Source organism: Leptinotarsa decemlineata, unplaced genomic scaffold (assembly GCF_025532065.1).
Source record: "Leptinotarsa decemlineata unplaced genomic scaffold, Ldec_3_MD MMD2_tig00000882_RagTag_RagTag, whole genome shotgun sequence".
NCBI lineage: Eukaryota > Metazoa > Arthropoda > Insecta > Coleoptera > Chrysomelidae > Leptinotarsa > Leptinotarsa decemlineata.
In genome coordinates, this window is record NW_027412556.1 from 14,014,526 (window position 1) to 14,036,978 (window position 22,453).

Here is a 22,453-nt window from a genome sequence, read left to right on the forward strand (position 1 = left end):
CATTCGCTTCGTTATACTAATGCCACTAACACCATCTTTTGTAATTGCATTCTGGAGCTCTCTCTGTGACCTGTGTGGTTTTTGGTCACATCACAGGCAGAGTTCTAGCTATGCGGTTACATAATGCTTCGATGAAGGTGTTGATAGAGCTCGTCATTTGCCAGGGGAAAATATTAGCTTTGTTGTAAATATTTACCTATTCCTTCCCTTTGTAATGGAGATCGAGTGATCGATGCCAGTTCTAGACACGTTTTCGGAATAATTCAAAAACTACATTACTGAAAAAGTATTCATCAAGAGTGGGTATTTTAGGTAAGTATCAATGAAGGAAGAAGCTTTGAGTGAAAGCGGTCGATCTAATTGTTGATCACTGACATCGTGGTACTCAGAGTTGTTACTATAAGAGGGGTTATGATTGAGTCATCTGGGGCAAATAGGGGCCACCAGTATACAGAAGTTGTTTTACTTACTAGAATGTGAAAACATACAAGGAAACCTGAAACTGCATGTTCCAGAGTAAAACTTTTTCATAATATCAACCAGTAATTTTATCACCATCTCAAAAACAAAAAACCAGAATATCACCATAACGCCACATTAAGAGCAGTAACATCTGTTACAGGAAATAGTACACGAAACATCACGGTTATGTTGAATGCTCTTTTGAGTTTCAACCACATTATGTGCAAGTCTTAAATTCATTGAACTTTCAACTGCCTGATGGATTTTATTTGAAAGTGCAAGTGTTTTGACAACACATTTCGCATGTAGATTATGTTACAGAATTATCGAAAGTAATACAAAACCTCGAGATTTTATCGATAAATTTCGATGTTCAACAAAAACTTAATTTAGCAATACCATGAGAACAAACAGCATGATAAAACCACGAGCCCAGGACGAATGGCTTTATATATCGCTGGTTGATCGATTGGTATTGTTAAAAAATAACAAAGTTTGAGTTTGAAAAAATGAGACATTCATCTGAAAAAATAGTTGTTTAGGTATAGTGGCATTCCTAGGTTTTATTTTCTGAAATTTTCTTAGCTGAATGCATCCATGTAAGAATCAAACTATTCATGACAAATCAACGTTAATTTCGAAGCTGACAATAATATCGCCGTCAACTTTATTGCTGTTACAAAGAAGCATTTAATCGGTCTAAAACCCGGTTTGGGAGACCTAGCCTTCAATTCTTTCATCATTCTATTGCTTTGAAAGAAATCATTACCATAAACCTATTTAATGAATTGATGAATGTAGGCGTTATTACGTGGTAGGAGATTATTATGAAAAATGAGAATGAAAACTTCCAATTTTTTTTATACGGTTTTTTTTGTTTATAACCTTCCACAATCGGAAGAAACAAAAGATGTATTAATAGAGAATCTGCTGAAGTGTAGTAAAGTTTATGAACCAGGTGTTGTGAGTTCATACCAAAAACAGCGGACAAGTCAGCTGTGGCAGAACACGCACTTAGTGAAGGAGACCACAGAATTTTGTTTGAAAACACAGAACTAATTGCCCCCAACCAGGGATACCATAGCCGACTGGTACGGGAGGCAATAGATATCCACAAACATACGGAGAATTTCAACCGGAAAGAAGAAGCGGTGCACCTCAATTAAATATGGAACCCCATTTTAAGGAATTCGAGAACAACGAACAGGACAACAGGCAGCAAGATTGTTAATGTTCCAAGTTCAATTGCAGGAACGAGTACAGGTACAAATGCAGGTACAAATACAACTGATTATCTGACAAAGCATAAATACGCTTTACGAAGCCGTAGTTAGTTATCGGACAGCAAGCCATGATGGTTAAACCTCTGAAGAATCTAGCCACTCGCGCCAGCGAAATGTCAGGAAGAAATTCCAAAAATCCACGGCTTTCAAACTCGAAAAGAAATGACACTGAAAACCTCAGCCGGGAAAGTCTAAACCATTTTGTCACTTCATGAACGTGTTCCAACATGACAGCCAGACATCTTCCAGACTCTGCCATTCCAGTGTTACAAGACTTCATAACATTGTTATTGAATATCGAGTGTCAATAAATGTTCATTATGATGAAGGGATATTAATGTCACACTTTTCCATATCATTCATCTTGATATTCATTTAAAGTTTTAATCTCATTTTGTTAATGAATGTAACGAATTTAGTATTGTTCTAATTCAAAACGCATTTATTTTCTGGACATATTAACAAAGTCTTCTGCATTTCTGGTTATTGGTTGTTATTGATGAAAGGCGGTGATTTAGTTATGGGTGCGTAATCACGTAAGAATATATTAAAATATTAGATTGAAAATTTCGAAAATGACCAATTTATGCTCTGAGTGAGTGACTGTTGACTCGATAAAAAAATACTATTTTCACTATATTAAAGATGCAGTAAATAATATAGTAATCACATATATTTCACGAAACGTCTCAATAGTAATGATTTATTTGACCATTTTTGATAGACAGATAGATAGATAGACCTTTATTGACCTAATATAGACCTAATATAGACCTAATATACAAATAATCTAGAAAGTATCGAGTAAAAAACGTATGTGATACATATAGAAATGACGTAAAATATATAACAAACACAAGTTCAATGAAATATTTCTAAAAACATTTCTACAAAAGTAGCAATATTATGCATTAAAAAAATTCAAAATAACATGTAGATAGATAAATTATATAATCATTACAGTACAAATATTTATTTTGGTAACAGATTGCTTACATCTACCGATAAAATAGTGGAATCTTGTGATTGAAAATAATAAATGATTAATAAAAATGAACTATAATTATACTCATACAGTTGAAGTTTCTATGACTATAGACCTATTACAATAGGTGAGAATAAAAGGTATTTGTTATATATTGCAATGATTTAAAATATTTGACAAACATTAGATGAATACATTCTAAAGTTGATCACAAAAGTAGGCATGATAATATCGCAAGAAAGTACAAAATAAGTACATACTGTAGGTCAAAAAAACACATAAATAGACAATTAGTAACAAATATAAACAAATTCCACTTTGTGCTTCAATAAGTTTGTTGGGGGTTAAAATGGACACCAATATGTCTTGGCAAGATCATGTCGCTGGAATTGCAAAGGCTGCTTCTCAAAAGCTTGGAACACTGTTCCCAACCAGAAAACTGTACATATCTCAGCAACTTTTGATGCTTTATAAAGCTCAGATCAGACCTTCTTTGGAGTATTGTTCTCATGTATGGAGCTCCGCCCCTAAGCATACCCTGAAGCTGCTAGATTCCATCCAAAAAAGAGCCATCCACCTGATTGGAGACCTGAACATTACTTGCAACCTTGATAGTCTGGAACATCGAAAAAAGGTTGGAGATTTGTCTCTCTTCTATACATACCTTCACGGGAGTTTTCAAGTGACTTGGCACATTTGAATCCACCAAGAGTGGGTACATATCAGAAATATGTGACGGACTGTGGCTGCTCATCGTTTTGAGGTTTAACTCAGTATACCTCGAACTTAACTGTTCAAGAACTCTTTCATTTGGAGAACTGCGCTCAAACGTAATAAACTTCCTGAGAACTTTTTTCCAAATGGATTTAATCTACAGCGATTCAAATCCAATGTGAATCACTACTTTCGTACAGGCACCGCTCTTAGAACGCCTTAAGGATTTTCCTGTAGTGCTTGTGTTTTGTCCACAAAAAAATAACATCAGTCTTTAAAAGAACACTGAGAGAAATAAAAACTATAGACTAGCATAAACTGTCATTCAAGTATTCCTGCTAGCTATAGTAGCACTTGTCAATGGAGGAAAGATTTGGATCGTTCACAAAATACATGAGGTTTAGATCCCTCAGTCGAACTTGACAATCTTTCGCAAAAGGTGATGGCATTAAAAAGGGACGATTTTTTAAATTAGGTTTTTTTGTGAGTGGGTATCATGACGTGTGCAATAGTTATGAGAAGAACAAATAGTCGAAAAAGTAGATAGGTTCTTCCTGACAAAAACTATACATTCATAAATGCACACTAATGGAACAGTTCATAGTTTTGTTTCCATTTTATAAAAACTGGTTTAAAACTTTCTCGATATTCCATATTGTAAATCATTCTCAGGATCCGTTTTTGTCCTATGAATACCCTTTTCAAATCTGTACTGCAACCCCAAGATTTGATATTTAGGGAACTATCATCATAATTTTTGTTTGAAGGTGAATGACAATGTTTCATGATGAATTTCATTAGTTCGGACTTCCATTGTCTAATATTATATAAAATGATTTGAAATCCCTGAAATAACTAAAAAGAAGAATTAAAAAATTAAAGAAGAGGAATAAAAATGAATAGCTGAAAAAACAATTATATTAAGCAAAAACCTGAAATGAAAATTAGTGAAGTAAAATACAAGTAAAAATGAAACAAATTGAGAAAAATATAAATACAATAAAAATTAAAAAGTTAAGAGATTCCAAGCCAAGTTGATTCACGACGTTTCGATTGTAAGGTATCCACAATCGTCTTCGGGTGATGACTGGACCGATTCCTCCGTGAGCTGACTATTTATAGGTCATTTGAGTACTTTCATTTATCTCTGCTCTCCTTTTTCCGCTTCACTGGTTTAGTGGGAAATGATCGTTTGGCGGGAGTTGGACATTTTTCACATGATTATGGGTTTCCATATGTTGTTTACCTCTATGGTAGCTTGGCTGAATACATTGTTGGATAGCATGTATGCGGCTTCTTTGAATTTCTTTCCAAACCAATGTTTCTCTTTGTGTATGATCTCAGCTTGGGACCATTCGATGTTATGTTGATGGGTCCAAACATGCTCTGCTATTCCTGATTTGCTGGTTTCTCCTCGCTGTGTGTGTTTCTTGTGCTCGGCAATGCGAACATTCAATAGCCTCTTAGTTTTACTGATATAGGATTTCCCGCACTGGAAGGGTATCCGGTAAATGCAATTCTTGGAATCTACGGATAGTGTTTCTGGATCTGAAGCAGGTTCTGATGTTGTACTTGGATCCAATTCTTCGTATCTTTTCTGATAATCCTCTGATGAAGGGAAGTGCAAGCACTGGTTGTGACGGCTTCTCTTCCTTTCGGGGCTCCTGCTGTCTTTCAGCCAAATTTTGTTCTACCATCGCTTTGGATTAGCCATTTTGTTGAAGATCATTTTTGATGATGTCTAGTTCTTTCTCGAGACCTTCCTTCGTATTACAAAGTCCGAAAGCACGGTCTAATAGAGTTTTGATGATTCCTCTTTTAGTCAATTGATGGTGGTTGGATTCGTGGTTCAGATACTGTCCCGTGTGGGTGGGTTTTCGGTATACAGATGTTTCCCAATACGTCTAAGAATGGCAATTCGTTGTGGGCTTCCTTCTCCATTGTGAAAGTGATGGAAGGTCTTACACTGTTGATGTGTTTCAGGAAGGCGTCTAGTTCAGTATTTAATTCTTCTTTTTAGTTATTTCAGGGATTTATATAATATTAGACAATGAAAGTCCGAAATGAAATGAAATTCATCATAATTTTTCATCGGTTTCATCGCAAAAAATCATTGATCAAGCTTCGTACAAATGCAATCAACATGAGAATTCTAACTTAAGGACTCTTCAACTATTGTGCCCAAGAATTAAACTTTTTTATCTTTTGATTTTTTTACACCGCTTTGTTTTACAGAAAAAAATATATACCCACAGTATTGCATTACCTATAGATCACCATTCAATTAAGTTTCGTAATGTTATGTAAATGAGACGTGACATAAACAATTTGTTGGAACTGACCATCCGCCACCAATATTAACACAAAAAAGGGATTTATTAAAGAAGTGTTATATCCTGTATCTTACAAAACAATGCAATACAATAGAAATATCAAGACTCTACATGTTTTTCATTCGCATTGTTCCAAAGATGGGTGTCATAGGTAAGAAAGTTGGTTGTTGATGATTGCTTAAGATGGTGAAGCATTCTTAATATTGAAGAATGTTTTGATTTAAGCTTTATACATGTTTCTCACTATCACTGATGATGGAGCAATTGGTCTATAGGTATTGAAAAACTTTTATTCTTTTTGAATATTGGCTGCTCTCAAGGAGACTTCCAACAAGAAGAAAAAGTAGATTGAAGAGCCTGCAGAATATTTATGCAAGTGTGGCTGACTAGAAAGATTTAGAACTATTAACTATTCAAAATATCAGAAGTATATTTTCAATGATCTCAACGAGACATCATTTATAACTTATGTTTTTGGAATGTCACTGTAGTCCACTATACAATTCCATAATGGTGTTTCACTAAATATACTCAGAAAGTAACAATTCTTCGTTGAAGTTTCATAACCAGAACTTACAGCTACTTGTTTGAGGGTGATTGACAATGTTTCATTATGAATTTCATTTGTTTGGACTTCCATTGTTTGATATATAAAATGATTTGAAATCCCTGAAAGACCTAATAAAAAAGAAGAATTAAAAAAGAATAGCTGAAAATAACAATTATATTAAGCAAAAAAAACCTGAAATGAAATAACAGTGAAATAAAATACAAGTAAAAAATAGAGCAATTGAACAAAAAAAAAAAAAAATTAAGAGATTCCAAGCTTCACGACGTTTCGATCATTAGTGGTGATTGACAATGTTTCATGGTGTATTTCATCAGATAGGACTTCCATTGTCTAATATGATATAAATTGATTTGAAATCCCTGAAAGAATCTGTATGTGTGGAATTGGCCGCGGTGGTAGTGCGCCCGACTCACGATCGGAAGACCGTGGGTTCGATTCCTGCCTTGACCAGATATTTTTCTGGAGAGAATTTATCTGGTTGAAGCTGGGATGATTCTGAAACCGTGTTAGGAATTTCACGTTAAAAGGTAAGACCTCGTTAGTCCTTAGCTCGCACAAGTTTCTCAACTTCTGAGAGTTGTCGTTCGTATGGGGGCGACAGCTGATTAACGGAAAAACATATTTTAAACAGATTTCATTGTAATTTCAGTTTTTTGCTTGATAAAATTGTTTGTTCAGCTAATCTTCTTGTGTTTTTTTTGTTTTTACAGATTCTTTCAAGGATTGCAAATCAATTTATATCATATTTGTATGCCAGACATAGCCAAATACCTTTTGAAATTAGAGCAAAAGTGCAAGACTACTCATATTTGTTAATTCAGTTGGAAACATCAGTTAAAAATCTGTTTTTCCAATAACGCTATGAATAACAACGAGATAGTAACTTATCTTAATCTTTGCTTGTGCTTGCACATCAATGGTCGCTTAAGATGCTCAAGCATTGCAAGATATCTTTGCACAACCTTCTTAACGATTATCTATGTTCATAATAGACTGTCACTAGTATAGGATGAATCCAAGTGATTTTCCAACAGAAAACTCAAACCGTTTTTAAGAACAGTTTGGGGAACCTATAAAACACCAGTGCAAGTTTTGGGAATGAGGTCTAGTATATTCTAAAATCTATAAATATTCATGGTGGAACTTGAAGTGATCATGAATGTGAAAACAAATTCCAGTAGATAACAGGGGCTTCGAAATCAAAATTATGGAAATTAAGTCATTCATATGGCAGAGTAATTTTTTTTAACCAATTCAAGGAAAGATACTAGTTGAACACACATTCATTGGGATCTCAATATAAAGCATGATCATGACTTGTATCTCGATGGGTTTTATTCTCTAAATTTCAGAAAGTCAATTTAGGTTTACTTTGAAAACTTTGAGTGTGTTTTGCTAATTAATTGTCGAATTAAAAAAATGAGTATCATTGTAAAATGATCATTTAAGGGAATAAAATAAATATATGGTTGTCATTGTTGTTGTCATTTACCTGTGATATTTCTCAAAGTGACATTTTGAAATTTAACTGATTATTTTTATTAATCCGTAAATAGTAGAGTTTTTGACTATCCGTCAATCGTTTCAGTTTTTAAAAATCGGACCACTCGTTTAGGGGGTATGGAGCTTTGAAATGCAAAACAATACATTTTCAGAAAAGTACAAAAATAACATGGATTTTACTAAAAACTTGCGTAAACATTGGAAATATAATAATAATGAAGAGAAGGAACGTCTTTTTGGAATATCTTTTCCCTTTCAATATATGCAGGATCATTTTCTATGATAAAAGTAAGAACTAAGTTGCAAGAAAAAAAAAGACTCAGGAGGTAATTTCCAAAAATACTAACCCACATATTTTGAGTGTTTTATGTGTTACTCTATAATTTTTTTAAGTACCAAATTTGATCAGATCCAGTTTCATGAAAAATTTTCCTAGAAATGAAACCTGTAAATTTACCTTGGTAAATTGTTCACCAACCTGATTTCCATACTCATTGATGAATAACTGATAAATTCCACAGGTTATATAAGAAATTTTAAACAATTCATCACAATTCACAAGGCAAGCAAAAACCTGATACTCAACTGAATTACATAAGCTGCAAATTGTTCCGAAGGAATTTATCTTCAACATTTTTATATTGATACAATAGGTTATTATTTAGATTTGATTTTTGCATTTTTAACAAAAACATGTTTCTAAATGAGTGGAGAGATTTTCACGAGACATAGGAATGTATAGAAAGCCTATGGGCTTTTCAATAAACTATCACCACACCTCCAATCCCTTTAAAGAAAGATTTGGAGATGTCACCTGCTTAGAGAGGTCAAAACTTGCCCCCTTGAATTTTTTCGAAAAGCTTTTCCCTGGCTCATTCTGTCGATTTCATTGTTCATAATTGTTCAATAGTTTGGGGTTGTTATTCAAATTAATATTGATTGCTATAAAAAATGCATATAACATTTTTTTCTTTCAGTTTCCGTCTTGTACTTTGTCACAATAATTGTCAGCTTTCCAGCACTTTTCAAATGATATAATTGTTCTTAAAAACTGTAGAATTACTCTCATTAAAATATATGAATATTACTGGAGTTTTTTCCCAACACCAAATCGTTATTTTTAACACCTCGACACGTGTTTCGATCACCAAGTGATCATCTTCAAAGAGGAAGATTAATCTTCCTCTTTGAAGGGAAAAAACTCCAGTAATATTCATTACTACACCAAAGGTTCCAAACAGTGCATCATAAGCCCATTAAAATAGTTAGGAGTTGTCTTTCAAAATAATATGGATGTTTTTTTTTCTTTTAGTTTCCTTCTTGTACTTTGTCACAGTAATTATCACCTTTCTAGCACTTTTCCAACGATATAATAATTCAAAGAAACTGTAGAATTACTCTCATTACAATAATTTGGGGTTGTCTTTCAAAATAATATTGATTGCTATATGAAATGGGCAAAAGTTTTCATTTAGTTTCCTAATTACAACAACCTCTGTCACACTGATGATAATCAGCTTTCCAGTACCACTCCAAAGCATTCTCAGTTTTTCAAGCTTCCTCTCTTTTGACTGCCAATTCCGTTGAAGTGCCTTTGTATTGTGTTTACGTGTATTTTATGTCTCCATGTACCCTGTAGAATATTTGTACAGGAACATATTATTGTAAATACCACCCAATAGTAAGTGTTTTCTAGTGTACGGTACCACGCTTTGGAATGCTTGCCCATACGGTGTGTTGAATCCGGTGAGGGCTGCTGTTTTAGCGTAGCACCATGGGATTCAGCTCACTTTTTGCGGTGCACTACTTCTAACTGCTTCAGATGCGCTACAAGACTAACCCTTGTTTATATTGTGATAATTGTGGTTGATGCTTTTGGTATTGAAGAATCGAGAAACAGCAATAGACTGAAGTACTAGAATACTATTACAGCTATTATTATATGAAAGTGATTGTTCGAAACTGAAAGCAGTAGCCTTTTGACAGTGATAGTTGTGAAGCAAACACTAACTTTGGCTCAGAAAAGAAAGTTCTGAAATTTCTCACTTGGTCAATTTTTTTCTTACACGCTTTGTTTTGGTAACAATCTGTATTAGAACCAATGTTAGATGTCGCAATTGTTACGTAACATGTACAGCGTGTTCACCAATGGGCTTGTTTCATGATTTGTGGTTTACAGTTCATTTGATTGTAATTTCAAACTGGAAAATAGTATACTTTGTTTCAGCTCTCTAAATACCATTGTTTTCCCGTAATTAATTATTAAAAATAGGATTTTCTAGGCCCGTGACGTCACGGGCCTAGTCCCGCTTCTTGTTTGAGTGACCAATAAGAACAATACAAATAATCAACATTGCCAAATCGTAAAATTCATGGAGCCTATAAACAGTTTCTTATTCAAAGTAAAATCACACTCACTTTTGACAACTAAATCTAAGAAACAAGTGCAAGAAATGCATTGGAAGGGATAATTCATTATACAAGGTATCCAAATAACACAAAACACAATAAAAATGTTGTTTTTGAAATATCTCCGGCATTAGACATTTTCATGTTGATATCACAGAAATTTTAATAATGGAAGTGTATATGAACCTGTTAACGTTTGAATTAATGAAAAAATTCACCACATGAAATAAAATGTACACGAAAACCATGGTAGGAAATAACTTCTATATCAAAAATCAGTACACAAAATCGAAAGATCACAAAATATTTACCTAAACTATCTATGAAAACGTTCTTCAATTAGAAAATTGTAACAAACAAATCGGATTATAACACTTGTATTCACACCGAGTTGACAACAATAGCAACAAAAATGGTATCTGTCAAATCGGATCACTATATTTCAGTTCTGTGATTGGATATTAAAAAACCAATACCCTTGGCAACACCTTAGACACGAACAATGTTATTGGTCAACAGACACGCGGCTAATTTAATCTCTTGCTTCTTGAATTGTTCTTTTTTCTGCAAATATAAAGAGATCTTGGGACCGATTAGGCTTGATAAGTATAATATACCCCTTAACTCGATCAGTCTATGAGCAAACCAGGATCATCTTCAATAGCATGAAACTAGCTCATTAGGTACAAAATTATTATGTTTTGCCAGCACATATTTCTTAGTAAAAACTTTGCTTCTGTAGATACATATAGAGAAAACATACAGTGCAGAAATAAATAGTTCCTTTCCTTTATTCATGATAGAACAAGATATTTAGGTCGGACCAAACATGTAAGGGGATCATTTTTAGTACATTTTGATAAGAAAGACAATAGTATTGCTTCACTCGTAGCCTAGCATGCGATAACAACCCCTCACATAATTGAATTCTGTTTATATTTTTTTTCTTACATTATGAAATATTCCTGGGGTTGCAGGATCCTTTTTTCCATCCACGAGTTCTGATATGAAATGCGGTTGGTTCGTATTCCTAAGATGTCACGTATTTCTTCAACATCTAGAGGAATCATATCAGGTGATCTAGTGGGCTCATCTGAGGAATTATGCTTGCCTGTCTACCGGTTTGGAAAATTGTCAAACGGAGCTGGTTTGAAAGTAGCTAGATGACAATTATCCAAACCAGTGAAGAGTTAAACGTGGTTCATTAGAATAACTCGCTGCATTACCTAAAATGATACCTTTTGATTTTTGTGAGAATTGATGAAATCTAAAGTTTACGTTACACAACCCCAGCCTACTCCAGAGCTCATGGTTAGAACAAAAGGTGGGCCTAATGGAATTACCTAAGAAACATTCCATAATGAATTTGTAAACAAAATTCATTTATTGTGAGGAAATGTTGGGTGACCAATTCCAACATTAACTGGAATTAACTGAGGTGAGTTCAGAATCCATATTTTTATTAAAATTGTGATATTTATCGTTCATTTGTAAATTCCCAAAGCGAATATAAACTGTATTACTTAGGAACGCCCGGTCCCATTTCCAAAAACTAAAGAAAATGTTGGATAGAGGATTGAAATACCTATCAAATGAGTTATGACGAAATCCTTCTTTTTTATTTGAACATTAAAGTTAGTAGCCTCCTCTCGGCGATGAGAGATGAATCACTATTGTCTTTCTTATCAAAAAGTACTCAATATGATGAGGTTTTACGAAAATTTGTTTCATTCAAAAGTTGAGATTAGGAAGGACTAGTTAGTCCGCACTGTATTTCTGTGAATAACACTATCAGGATATTTAAAATTAGTTTTTCCCCATTTCATGCACAAAATTACTATTATCAGACATATCGATCTAAGCTATAAGATATTTTATTGCCAAAATGAGACATATTTCGATGGCCTGAATGAAAAAGTACAAAGGTCAACCTGCCAGCTATATTATTGTTACTCCAATGGCATACAGTGTGAAGCCTGAATATATTAAAATGGTCTATTCAATTTGACAAATGGTTATTGGTAAGAAACACAAGTTCCTTGTTGGCGACTTGCAGTGTGTCCAAAATAGTTGAAACACTACTGACGGAATTCCTCAACATTTTTGATAGCAACATCAAAAAATATATATACCAAAAATAGTATTATGACATAAGCCTCTTTGAATTTGGGTACAAATTTTTTTGGAAAGGATTTTGGGGCTTTGGATTTAACAATTATGATTATTGGTTTCTCTCACCACATTATTTGTTGTATATAAGACGGACTTTTTAAAATAAGAGTTGCAATTTAATAAAAAGAGGTGACAAAATGTGAATATGGAAATTGTCACACTCATTAATTTACAGTACATTTTTTTAATGTCCCCCACCCTCTTATTTTTTGAAAGGGTCAACTAAAAAAATTGAAATTTGGGATAATGAAATTAATGCATGAATACTTTATTTTGAAGTGAAATTGACAGGTGAAATTTTAAAGATAGTGACTGGGCGCCATCTGGGAAAAAAAATTAAATGAAAAGGGGGGTCTTGTGACACATCTTGAAGCTCCTGAGAAATGCTTCACAACCCTTTAATTCATTTAAAGTAGAACTCCTGTGAATGATATCTGATTTTATTCCATAATGAATGTTTGGAATACAAACTGAGTAGAGAAAAGTATCTTGTGTATAATTCAGTGTTCATATAAAAGTATTTGTTTCGAAATGATTTTTTTTTCGTGTAATTTAATGTTTATATGAAAGTAGCTGTTTCAGGAGGGCTTTCTTCCAGTTTGTGTCTGAAAGTTACTTCTTTGCATGATCTACACATCCATGTATAGAGTTACTTATTTTCAAATTGATTACTTTCTTCGTTTCTTTGGAAGATTCTCACATTTTTTGTATCAAGATGGAGTAGTAGAAATCCAAAAACTTACTTTCCCAAGATGATAAAATATATAGAATCATAACTGATGACAATGTTTTCGTTTCAATGCAATTTCTGACAATTTAATGCATACTATTATGGAATTTTACTCACAAAAAGTGTTAATTTCAAACGCTGCACATTCTAAAACTAGGTTTAAAGACATTTATCAAAAAAAATTATGAATAAAGCTCAGTATCACAAGGCATATCAGAAATATCTTTTTTCAAAGGGTTTATGGATAAAATATGACTGCTGTTTAGTGCGTTCCTTTTTTCTGTGTTTTTCAGACTAGTTTCAGGATGAATGAAATCAGATTTTTGCTTGAAAAAATGTATCCAAGAGATTATGAAGACGCTAATTGAGTTGGTGAACAGTATTGCAGCTCTGGTGATTGAGAAAAGTGGTTGTTTTGGATTGTAATTTTTGTTATTGATTATTCCTGTTACTCTTGATTCAGTAAGTCGTTTTTTTTTCAGGAATTATGGACCCTCTTTTCTGCAGCGAACTGGTACCTTTGGAACCTCTCATGCAATCCGAGTACAATTTCAGTTTAGACGCGACAGAAGGCTTAGCCGATCTCTTTGATTATGATTTCCTTTCTTGTTAAAATGTTGCTCATCCATGTACAAATTACAAATATTTACCTATTAGATCCATTAGTTGAACCAACAGAGTCCACTGCATTACTGCACTCGAAAATATGGTTTTCGTCATATCGAATTTGTTGATTATTGTATTTGAAAAGGGTAAAAGCAGTGTTATGGGTACTTGAATCTTTATGGTTATGTAATTTGGGGATGAATTGTTTGGTCTTAATTTTTATTGGTCATTTGATGGCGAAGTAAATCGAGAACTGCTTTAGATTTTTTCCACAGGCCACAGAGGGTTGTTTCAAATATACAGTGCTTAGAATTTTCAATCATTCACCAGACAATACTAAAAAACTCATTGAAAATATTAATATGAAGAATCATGGCTGCCCCATGAGGACTTTATGTGGGGTAAACCACATAATCGGTGTAGCTTCGTTGTTATTTTGCTCAGGTCCAAAATTTCAGCAAAATATGAAGATTGAACACTCTACAGGTCAATTTTGCCACACATCTAAGTGACTTGTGACTGTCAGTTTCACTATTATTGTTCGAAACTGATCTCTCACACTTTTCCAGCTCATTATCAAACATGTAATTTTATATAATAAAGTCGTGCTTCTTTTTGATTATTCATTGAGCAAGTATGATTACAGAAATATAACTTGTTTCACACTTTTCATTAGGGAAAAGACTTTGAGAAGAAATGAAAATTCTTTTACTCATTGTTGAATGACGTAATAAATAATATTTGACTCATATAAAGTTTGAAATTGTTGTCAACTTCTCAATATGAGATTTGAATTCAGATGAGTTTTTTAAATTTAGTACAGAGTTTGCAATTCCCAGGGGCATCCCAATTTTCAAAAACCCACCAAGACAAATTCACCCACGTTTATTGAAACGTTTCAAAAATGAATCAAACATTGGTGTAGTTCAGATATACAATTGGTGTGGTCTAGATATCCAATCTGAAAATAATAGTCAGATCCTGTCAGTGGTCGATTTAGTTTCTCATAAATTCCAAACATTATCGGACTCTCTACGGATTTTCTGTAGAGCATTTGACAACAGAGTTAATATGAAGGGGTGATTATGATAGAATCATGTCTGTCAAGTGACTTGACAAACTTTCGTGCTCCCAAATACATCAAGAAGTCAGGGTCGAAGTAAGCGAGTTATTTTTTATATTTACTTCTTAAATATACTATTTCCTGCACCTGAATTCTGAAGGCATGCATAGTACATAAAACAGTGACTACTTTTAGCTTATTTCCAGGTTATCAAAGGCCCTGGGTCACATGGGATGCCAACCGATTTTTATAATTGTCGTTTGGCAATTGAAACAAGTTTTAAAAATTAGTTCGGATAAAAACTGTAGGAGATAACTTATGCAATGTCTGAATACATTTTAGGTAATCCGAATGAGATAAAAAAATTAAAGATTCACAAAATCATTGAAAGAACCATGTTGGTCAAATTAGACAATCTCTTAAAATTCGTTTCAAGGAACTCACCATGTTTTTTTTGAAATGCCAGAAACATGTAGAGTTTTCAACTGTATTCAAGCAAACCTGCCTAACTAATTCACTATTTAGGACAGCAAACTGACACTTATACCAATACATCAAAGAGTCTGGTGTAACATGAAGCCTCAAAATAGAAATAATTTTTTTATGTTTACTTCCTATATATGCCGCTTTTCTGCACTTGATACTGAGGCATGTATACTACATAAAACTAAATAGTGGTCACTACTATCAGCTTATTTCCAGATAAGCAAAGGACTGGTGTCACATCGGAAGTCAAATAATTGTTATTTGGCATTTGAAATGAGTTTTTGAATCTCGTATACATAAATCTCGCATAAAAACTGTATACGATAATTTATGCAATGTCTGTATACATTCAAGTAAACCGAATGAGATGACGAAAATAAAACAAAATCATAGATACACAAAAATACCTGAAGAACTATGTTGGTCAAATGAAACTATCTGTCAAAATTCGTTTCAGTGAAGATGCCATACTTCACTTCTGATATACCAGAAAAATTTAGTTTTCAACTGTAATGCTAAAACCTGTTCATCTAATTTGATACCATCATTGGACATTGTGGTTGATCATGCAACAGGTTGTTGTATGTTGGTCTGGAAACAGGGTCGGCCTTCAGCTTTTGGTGCCCGGCAAAACAGATTTGGCTCCCCACTCGGATATTTTTCTCCATGTCCCGGGTTTTTATGACAGAAATTCGAGGAAAATATAAGAAGAAAACGAAGTGGATCAAGTACAACTTGTCATTTCAGAGAACAAATTTTTATTTTGAACTCAAATACAGTGGACAGGATTGACAATTTTTTAAAAATAAACATCGAGACGAGAGAATAAAAAGAAAAATGTGTTGCAGCACATGAGATTATTTAGGTAATATAACCGTACAAAATTATTTAATGTGTTGTTTGGCTGTAAACTGAATTGAAACAGTTTATAGTCATTGAAGGTATTTTTAGACTTTGCTTACATTATGAGGTATTAAATGTTCATCATCTTTGTCTTTGCCTTCATCTTCACCATAGTTGGAGGGCTTGCTCTCATTAAACAGACCACCTCTCGTGAAAATGAATTTGATTTCTCGTGCTGTCTCTGCTTCAGCTCAAATATTGCACAAGATATGACCTCAGGTCCATGTATCGAATGAATGGATAGATCTGCGTTTTCTGTTGCATTTTCATGTATACATGATTCAAATGTATGGGCATCAACACTCTTTCCTTTAAAATGCTTTTGATTCACTTTAACAAATTCACATATCGACGATAGTCTGGATCGGCAAAAAATCGTTTTGATGTATTTGCGATGATTGCATTCCCAAATCCTGTTTTGAGAACATCTACTAATAGGCCCATTCCTTCTATAAAATCTTCTTGAATTTTCTTATCTGTTATCTATACAACACAATTCAGTTGAAGTTGTGAGATATTACTCATTACTTTTCATAAAACTTTCTTTTTAGACAGTGCCTTTCAATTTTTCAATACACCCTTTAAACGTCTCAATGCTTGAATTCATTTTTTTCATTACCTAAACAATTAACTAAATTCCAAAATCTCTCTTCGAATAATGAAACATTTCATTAATTTTTTTTTGAACTCATTCTACAATCGGTAGAAAAAATGGAAAATACTTCAATTTGAAAAATAAAAAAAAAGTCATGAAAGTGTTGAAGGGCCACAAAAATATAATTCACCAAATTTTGAGTTCTAAGTCTCCGAGATTGAAGTGGACCTTTTTTAATAATAATTTTGTTAAATTCAGAGTTTGAACATTGTGAGGGGTAGATGTTGATATATAAGTGGCGCCACGTTTAATTGTAGTATTTATTTTAAATAATGGAAAATATTTAAGTAATGGAGTGATATAGCGGGAAAATTCAACATTAAAACAGGGTTTGGAATTATTAATAAAAAAACATAAATATAAAAAGGCACTATCAAAAATAATAATATATTTTTTCTACATTCTTTCAGTCAACAAAACTTTCAATTTTGCTGGTTTCCATCAATTCAGTGCTTTTACAGATTGATATACTTGTCTGTAAGAAAGTAAGTATAGACAAAAAATCTGGAGCCTATACAGGGTGTTTTCAAAGTAGAATCGTTTATTTCAACAGTTTGTAGAACTCTTCAAAATAAGTTGATGAACCAAAAATAATTTACACAAAAGTTGCATAATGAAGTGATCTGACCAAAACTATTTAAAACCCTACAATAACGCTTGAAGCCATACCTAGATGAGCGATATCAATATTTAACACAAAACGTTAAGTTTTTACACGGCAGTGTTCGTAGTGACTCAACTGTGAAAAAACAGTATTTTTTTCTTTGCTATAAATATTTTATAATTGATAACAACTTCATTGATATCTCACAAGCCAGTCATATTTGTTTAATTTTTGGCATTACTCTAAATATTTTAATTTTCTTGTTGATTGGAAATTATCATTATTTTCTAAAAATTGAATGTATCTCCAGATAGATCTAAAGCAGTTAGTATCGGGAATTCAGAAAAAACAATAGATGAAAACCATATTTTTTTGTTATTTGTCATTCCCAAAATATGGTACATATCAACACGATAACGTTAGTAAGCAACTGATTAAATTTTTTTGCATTGTTGATTATATTATTATTGATTATTTAAAGGTTGGAATCAACTAAACCAGTGTTGAATTGTTTTTGCTCGATTTATGTGAAGCAGTTGAAAGTTTTTGGAAATCTTCCCCACTTTGTTGTCCATTAAAAATAACAAACTACCAAATATTTTTACTGTGGTACTTATATCAATTTTTAATATATTTATTTATAATATTCATCGTTTTATTCTATTAAGTATAAATATACCTGAAAATATAACATACATAAAATATTATATTGGAAAAACATGAAGAAAAAATCCTTACAATCAATGATTTTTCCTGATATTATTGAAAACAAATTGATTTAAATTCACCTTCAAAGTTTCCCAGTAAAATATATCAATTAATAATATATTATTTGTTGAATTGCATTCTACTTAATTTATATATAGAAATAAGAATTATTACACTTCTTATACTAATTGAATTTGTCTACTTTGTGTTACAACTATTATATTTATTTTATATACTACTCTCTGGTCTATATAGGGTGTTTTCATTGATTTTCTTTGTTTATGTTAAACTAGAGATTTTCGAGAAATACAAACAAATACTATTCAAAGTGTGAAAGATATCAAAAAATTATCAACCAAGTTCCATGTGTAATTTTATTTTATTTTGAGATGATTTATATCTGTATAGTATTTATATAATTTTAATTGAAATTTGTTTTTATTACAATTTAGTTCGTATGCGTTTCAGATTTATGTACTATCTTTGAAAATTTAATTTCCTTTCGGACAAATTGGTGCTAGATCGGAATTGTTGAAATGCTTGCTATTCATATTTTATTGTATTTTTATCATTACATTTTAGTACAAATACGTTGTTTTTAACCAAGCAAGCTTTTCCACTTGGTTGCAGTAGTATTACCAAATTGTTTTATTATTAATTTTCAGCTTGTAGCATACAACCCAACTAATAAAATAAGTCACCGGCTCGGTTGGATAAGATGCAAATATGAATGTTTGAAAGTTTAGGCTTGAAGGAACAATAAAAAATCCTATAAGATTCTTATCCGCTTCATAGACCAAGACATTTGTTAGATTTGGTTTATTTTCTCAAAACAGACATATTAGGCTTGCATCTGAAAATGTAAGCTGATTTATGAAAAAAGTACAATTGTATGGAGTGAAGCCTGGTTCACACTTTAAAGCTTAGTCCTAGAAAACAAATATGATAGAATTTCTGAGACAATTTGATCTTCCATTTATGAAAAATCATATATAGTGTCCTGGAACAAAGACTTCTGTCTTGAGAAAAATATAAAATAAAACAATGGCCTGGAGATAGGATTGTAGCTGAGTTGATACAGTGCAGAGCTTTATTTTAGATAGATATATTCTGGAATTTCTTGAAATTAAATTACAACACAACAAATATTTTCGTTATGAACACAATTTTATGTCTGTAGTTGAATGAGATGTACATTCTCCAAAAAACTAAATTAATAAAAATAATTTATCTGGAGCAGATAGATATTAATATTATCTGAAAATTTAGTTTTTTAAATTTAGTATCTGGAACATAACTTTATGTTGTACTCTTCAAAAATAAATATATGAAGTTAAATATATAACTATCAATGACATCAGGATTTTACTGGAGAAATAGCTAACAAATCAATATTTATATTTTCAAGAAGTGGAAGTTTAATAGACTAAAACTTAGATATATTGTTATGATTTCTTATGGAGAAATGAATATATAAGTTGATTTGGATGAAATGATCTTTGATATCGAATAAAATGAAGGATCTGAAGCAGAAATGAAAAAGTTATCAATAAGTAACGGATATACTTGAGTATAATTTCCAGTATCTGATTATATACCTAGACCATAGCTTGAACCCGAGAAATGTATGAATGTATCATCATCATCTTCCAACATTCAGCACTATATCACCAATTTATAACAGGACTAATAGAGGTCTAAGACACCACGTTGTGGTACACCTTGATTATTTCTGATATCTCCTGATAGCATTTTCTTCAATCTCTGTCTTTGTTTTCAAAGCAATTGGACAGCAATTCTAAAATGCCAACGATTTCCATTTTTTTTTTAATCAAGTTCCCAGAAATTCTGCCTCAGTTACCAAATTATTTCCTCAATTGTTAACAAAAGATTAAGTTCATATTATTAATCACTCTTCCCATTAATTTTCAATAGATGAAAGCATGTTAATTTGTCGAAGGTCACTAGAGTTTTTTTACTGTATAAATTATATTTGATTGAAATTTGGTATCGAAATGGACGACCCTGCTGATATATTGAATAAAAATGTGCTGAAAAACCACAATATTTAATAATCGATAATTCAAAACTATTCATTATATAAAAAAAATCTCCGTGATCTTTTAGTGACTTTGTGGTCTTTGAAGGATTTGTTATCAAACAAATAGAAATAAAGAACTTATCAGTTCCACTATATAGTATCTCTGATTTTAGTGAATCTTTCTGTAGATCAAAAAGTGGCAGGTTTTTTCTTCTTACTGAAGAAAAAATATAAACATTCTTGCATCTTATCCTTCTCGCCAGGTGACATCTGATAAATGTATATCAACTGTAGGACAGTTAAAGTTAACTGAATCAATTTACTGATGAACAGACAACAACGAATATCCTACAAATATCTAATTCAGGTCAAAATATGCTTAAGCATGTTGTACCTCAGTAAGCTTGAAATGGATATCTTTTAATGGATGTCCTATGGATATCAATAAGATACCCAAAATATGTACAGTATCACGTGGACATTCATAAAATATACTTTGGACATGAATTGGACGTTCAATGGATATCCATCTGATGTCTGAATGTTGTCTGGACATTTTGATATCGATAATCTGAAATAGTTAATAGGATGAAATGCCATGTTCTGTTGTTATATGAATAGAAGACATGTTTTTCGTGCGTTTCGTCCGTGAAGGAATTTTGGTCTGGTGGATCAAAATAGAATTGATTTTTGTAATTAACTTGAGTTGACTGTTAGTTTGTGTCATTTAGATCGTACTGATATGAAAGTGAACCAAACTGTGTATATACTATCAAAAAAAAAGATATTTTGAACTTTGAACCAATAAAAGCATTGAACATTCATTTTGTGTTGTATTAAAGTGGACTCTGTATTTTCATTTTTGTGTATATTTCTTTGTTATAGTTTGGGTACACAGAAGATACTAGATTTTTACAAGTTAGTGAATATAAGCATTACAGACCAAAGTGCCTATTTATTTGGTCTCGATATTTTACACAAATCTTGTAAACTACATTTTTTATATATTATAATTATAATTTATTGTTTAATTAAATATTTGGTTTCAAACTAGCTCTTCGAAACACGTCCATGATCCTCCTGAGATAACTGGCCAAGTTGCAAAGTGTGTCTTACCTTTATGGAAACGTTCTGCCTGTATCTTGTCCACAATTGAAATAAAAAAAGAATGTTATTGACTGACTGTGAGAAACAAAGTGTATATAGCTTTCAAATAATTATTAATTTATTAACGGAAATTCTCTAGCTTATATAGGAAACACACGTTAAAAGGTAAGACCTCGTTAGTCCTTAGCTCGCACAAGTTTCTCAACTTCTGAGAGTTGTCGTTCGTATGGAGGCGATAGCTGATTAACGGAAAAACAGATTTTTTAAAAAACTAAAAGTAAAAGAAATTCACTAACGATTCATGATTATTGTAGAGGTTTTTGAAAAAAAATTTAAACTCCTGCAATGACAACAAATTCAAACGAACACTTGATTTGTTATAGACACTTTGTATCCACATAATAGGTCTTTTTGAGCATTCTGTACTGAAAACTTTGAAATGCCTGCGCTCTACAAAGTTGTTGAAATTGAAAATACTCCTGTTGAGTTAGTAGCCAAATTGACCCATTACTCACACCTTTGAATCAACTACAGTTGATTACCTTCATAACTCACTACCTTGAGGTAGCAAATTCATAACTTTACATTTGTTTAGGCCTTTAAAATTGTTCTCAAATATCAAACCCAATCATTGAATGACAATTCTCATGATAAAAAAATAGTTTTTATAGATTCGATAAGTGAAAATGAATGTACTCCTGGAATTAGTAATGTGGTGAAAATAAAGATTGTTACCGAAAACATTAAAAAAATGCATCTCGATACACCATTTCATGAATTGTAGAAAGAACAAGAATGTGAATTCGTTTTCGGAAAATGTATTTCTAGCATATTTTTCCGAATTAGCTGAAAAATATAAGTCATCCTCGCTTTGAACATAATATTCAATGTAAGAAGTACAGGCCCCATCAACCATGACGTTAATATAGAAAGTAACTAAAATTATGTTGAAATGCAACTCCGATGGTAATATACTGAAAAAGGCGAAAACATCACCCCAGATGAAATAAAATCCTTTACAAACGAGGCCCCTGGACGAAATACATCTTGCAACAAAGATAAGAAATTGATATTTTTCAAAAGTTTGTCAATAGGTAATAAAATAAGAGTATTCAGAA

At 32.3% G+C, this 22,453-nt stretch overlaps 1 protein-coding gene across 2 annotated transcripts in view; it reads left to right on the forward strand.

The window, feature by feature from the left end:
- The window catches only part of LOC111517714 (uncharacterized), a 69,178-nt gene extending 47,914 nt beyond the window's left edge, over positions 1–21,264 (forward strand). For both annotated transcript variants that reach the window (XM_023173960.2, XM_023173959.2), the window contains exon 5: positions 13,645–21,264. In XM_023173960.2, the coding sequence (XP_023029728.1) occupies positions 13,645–13,775 (131 nt within the window). In that variant the 3' untranslated portion in view covers positions 13,776–21,264. The remainder of the gene's footprint in view (positions 1–13,644) is intronic.
- The last annotated feature ends 1,189 nt before the right edge of the window (positions 21,265–22,453 follow it).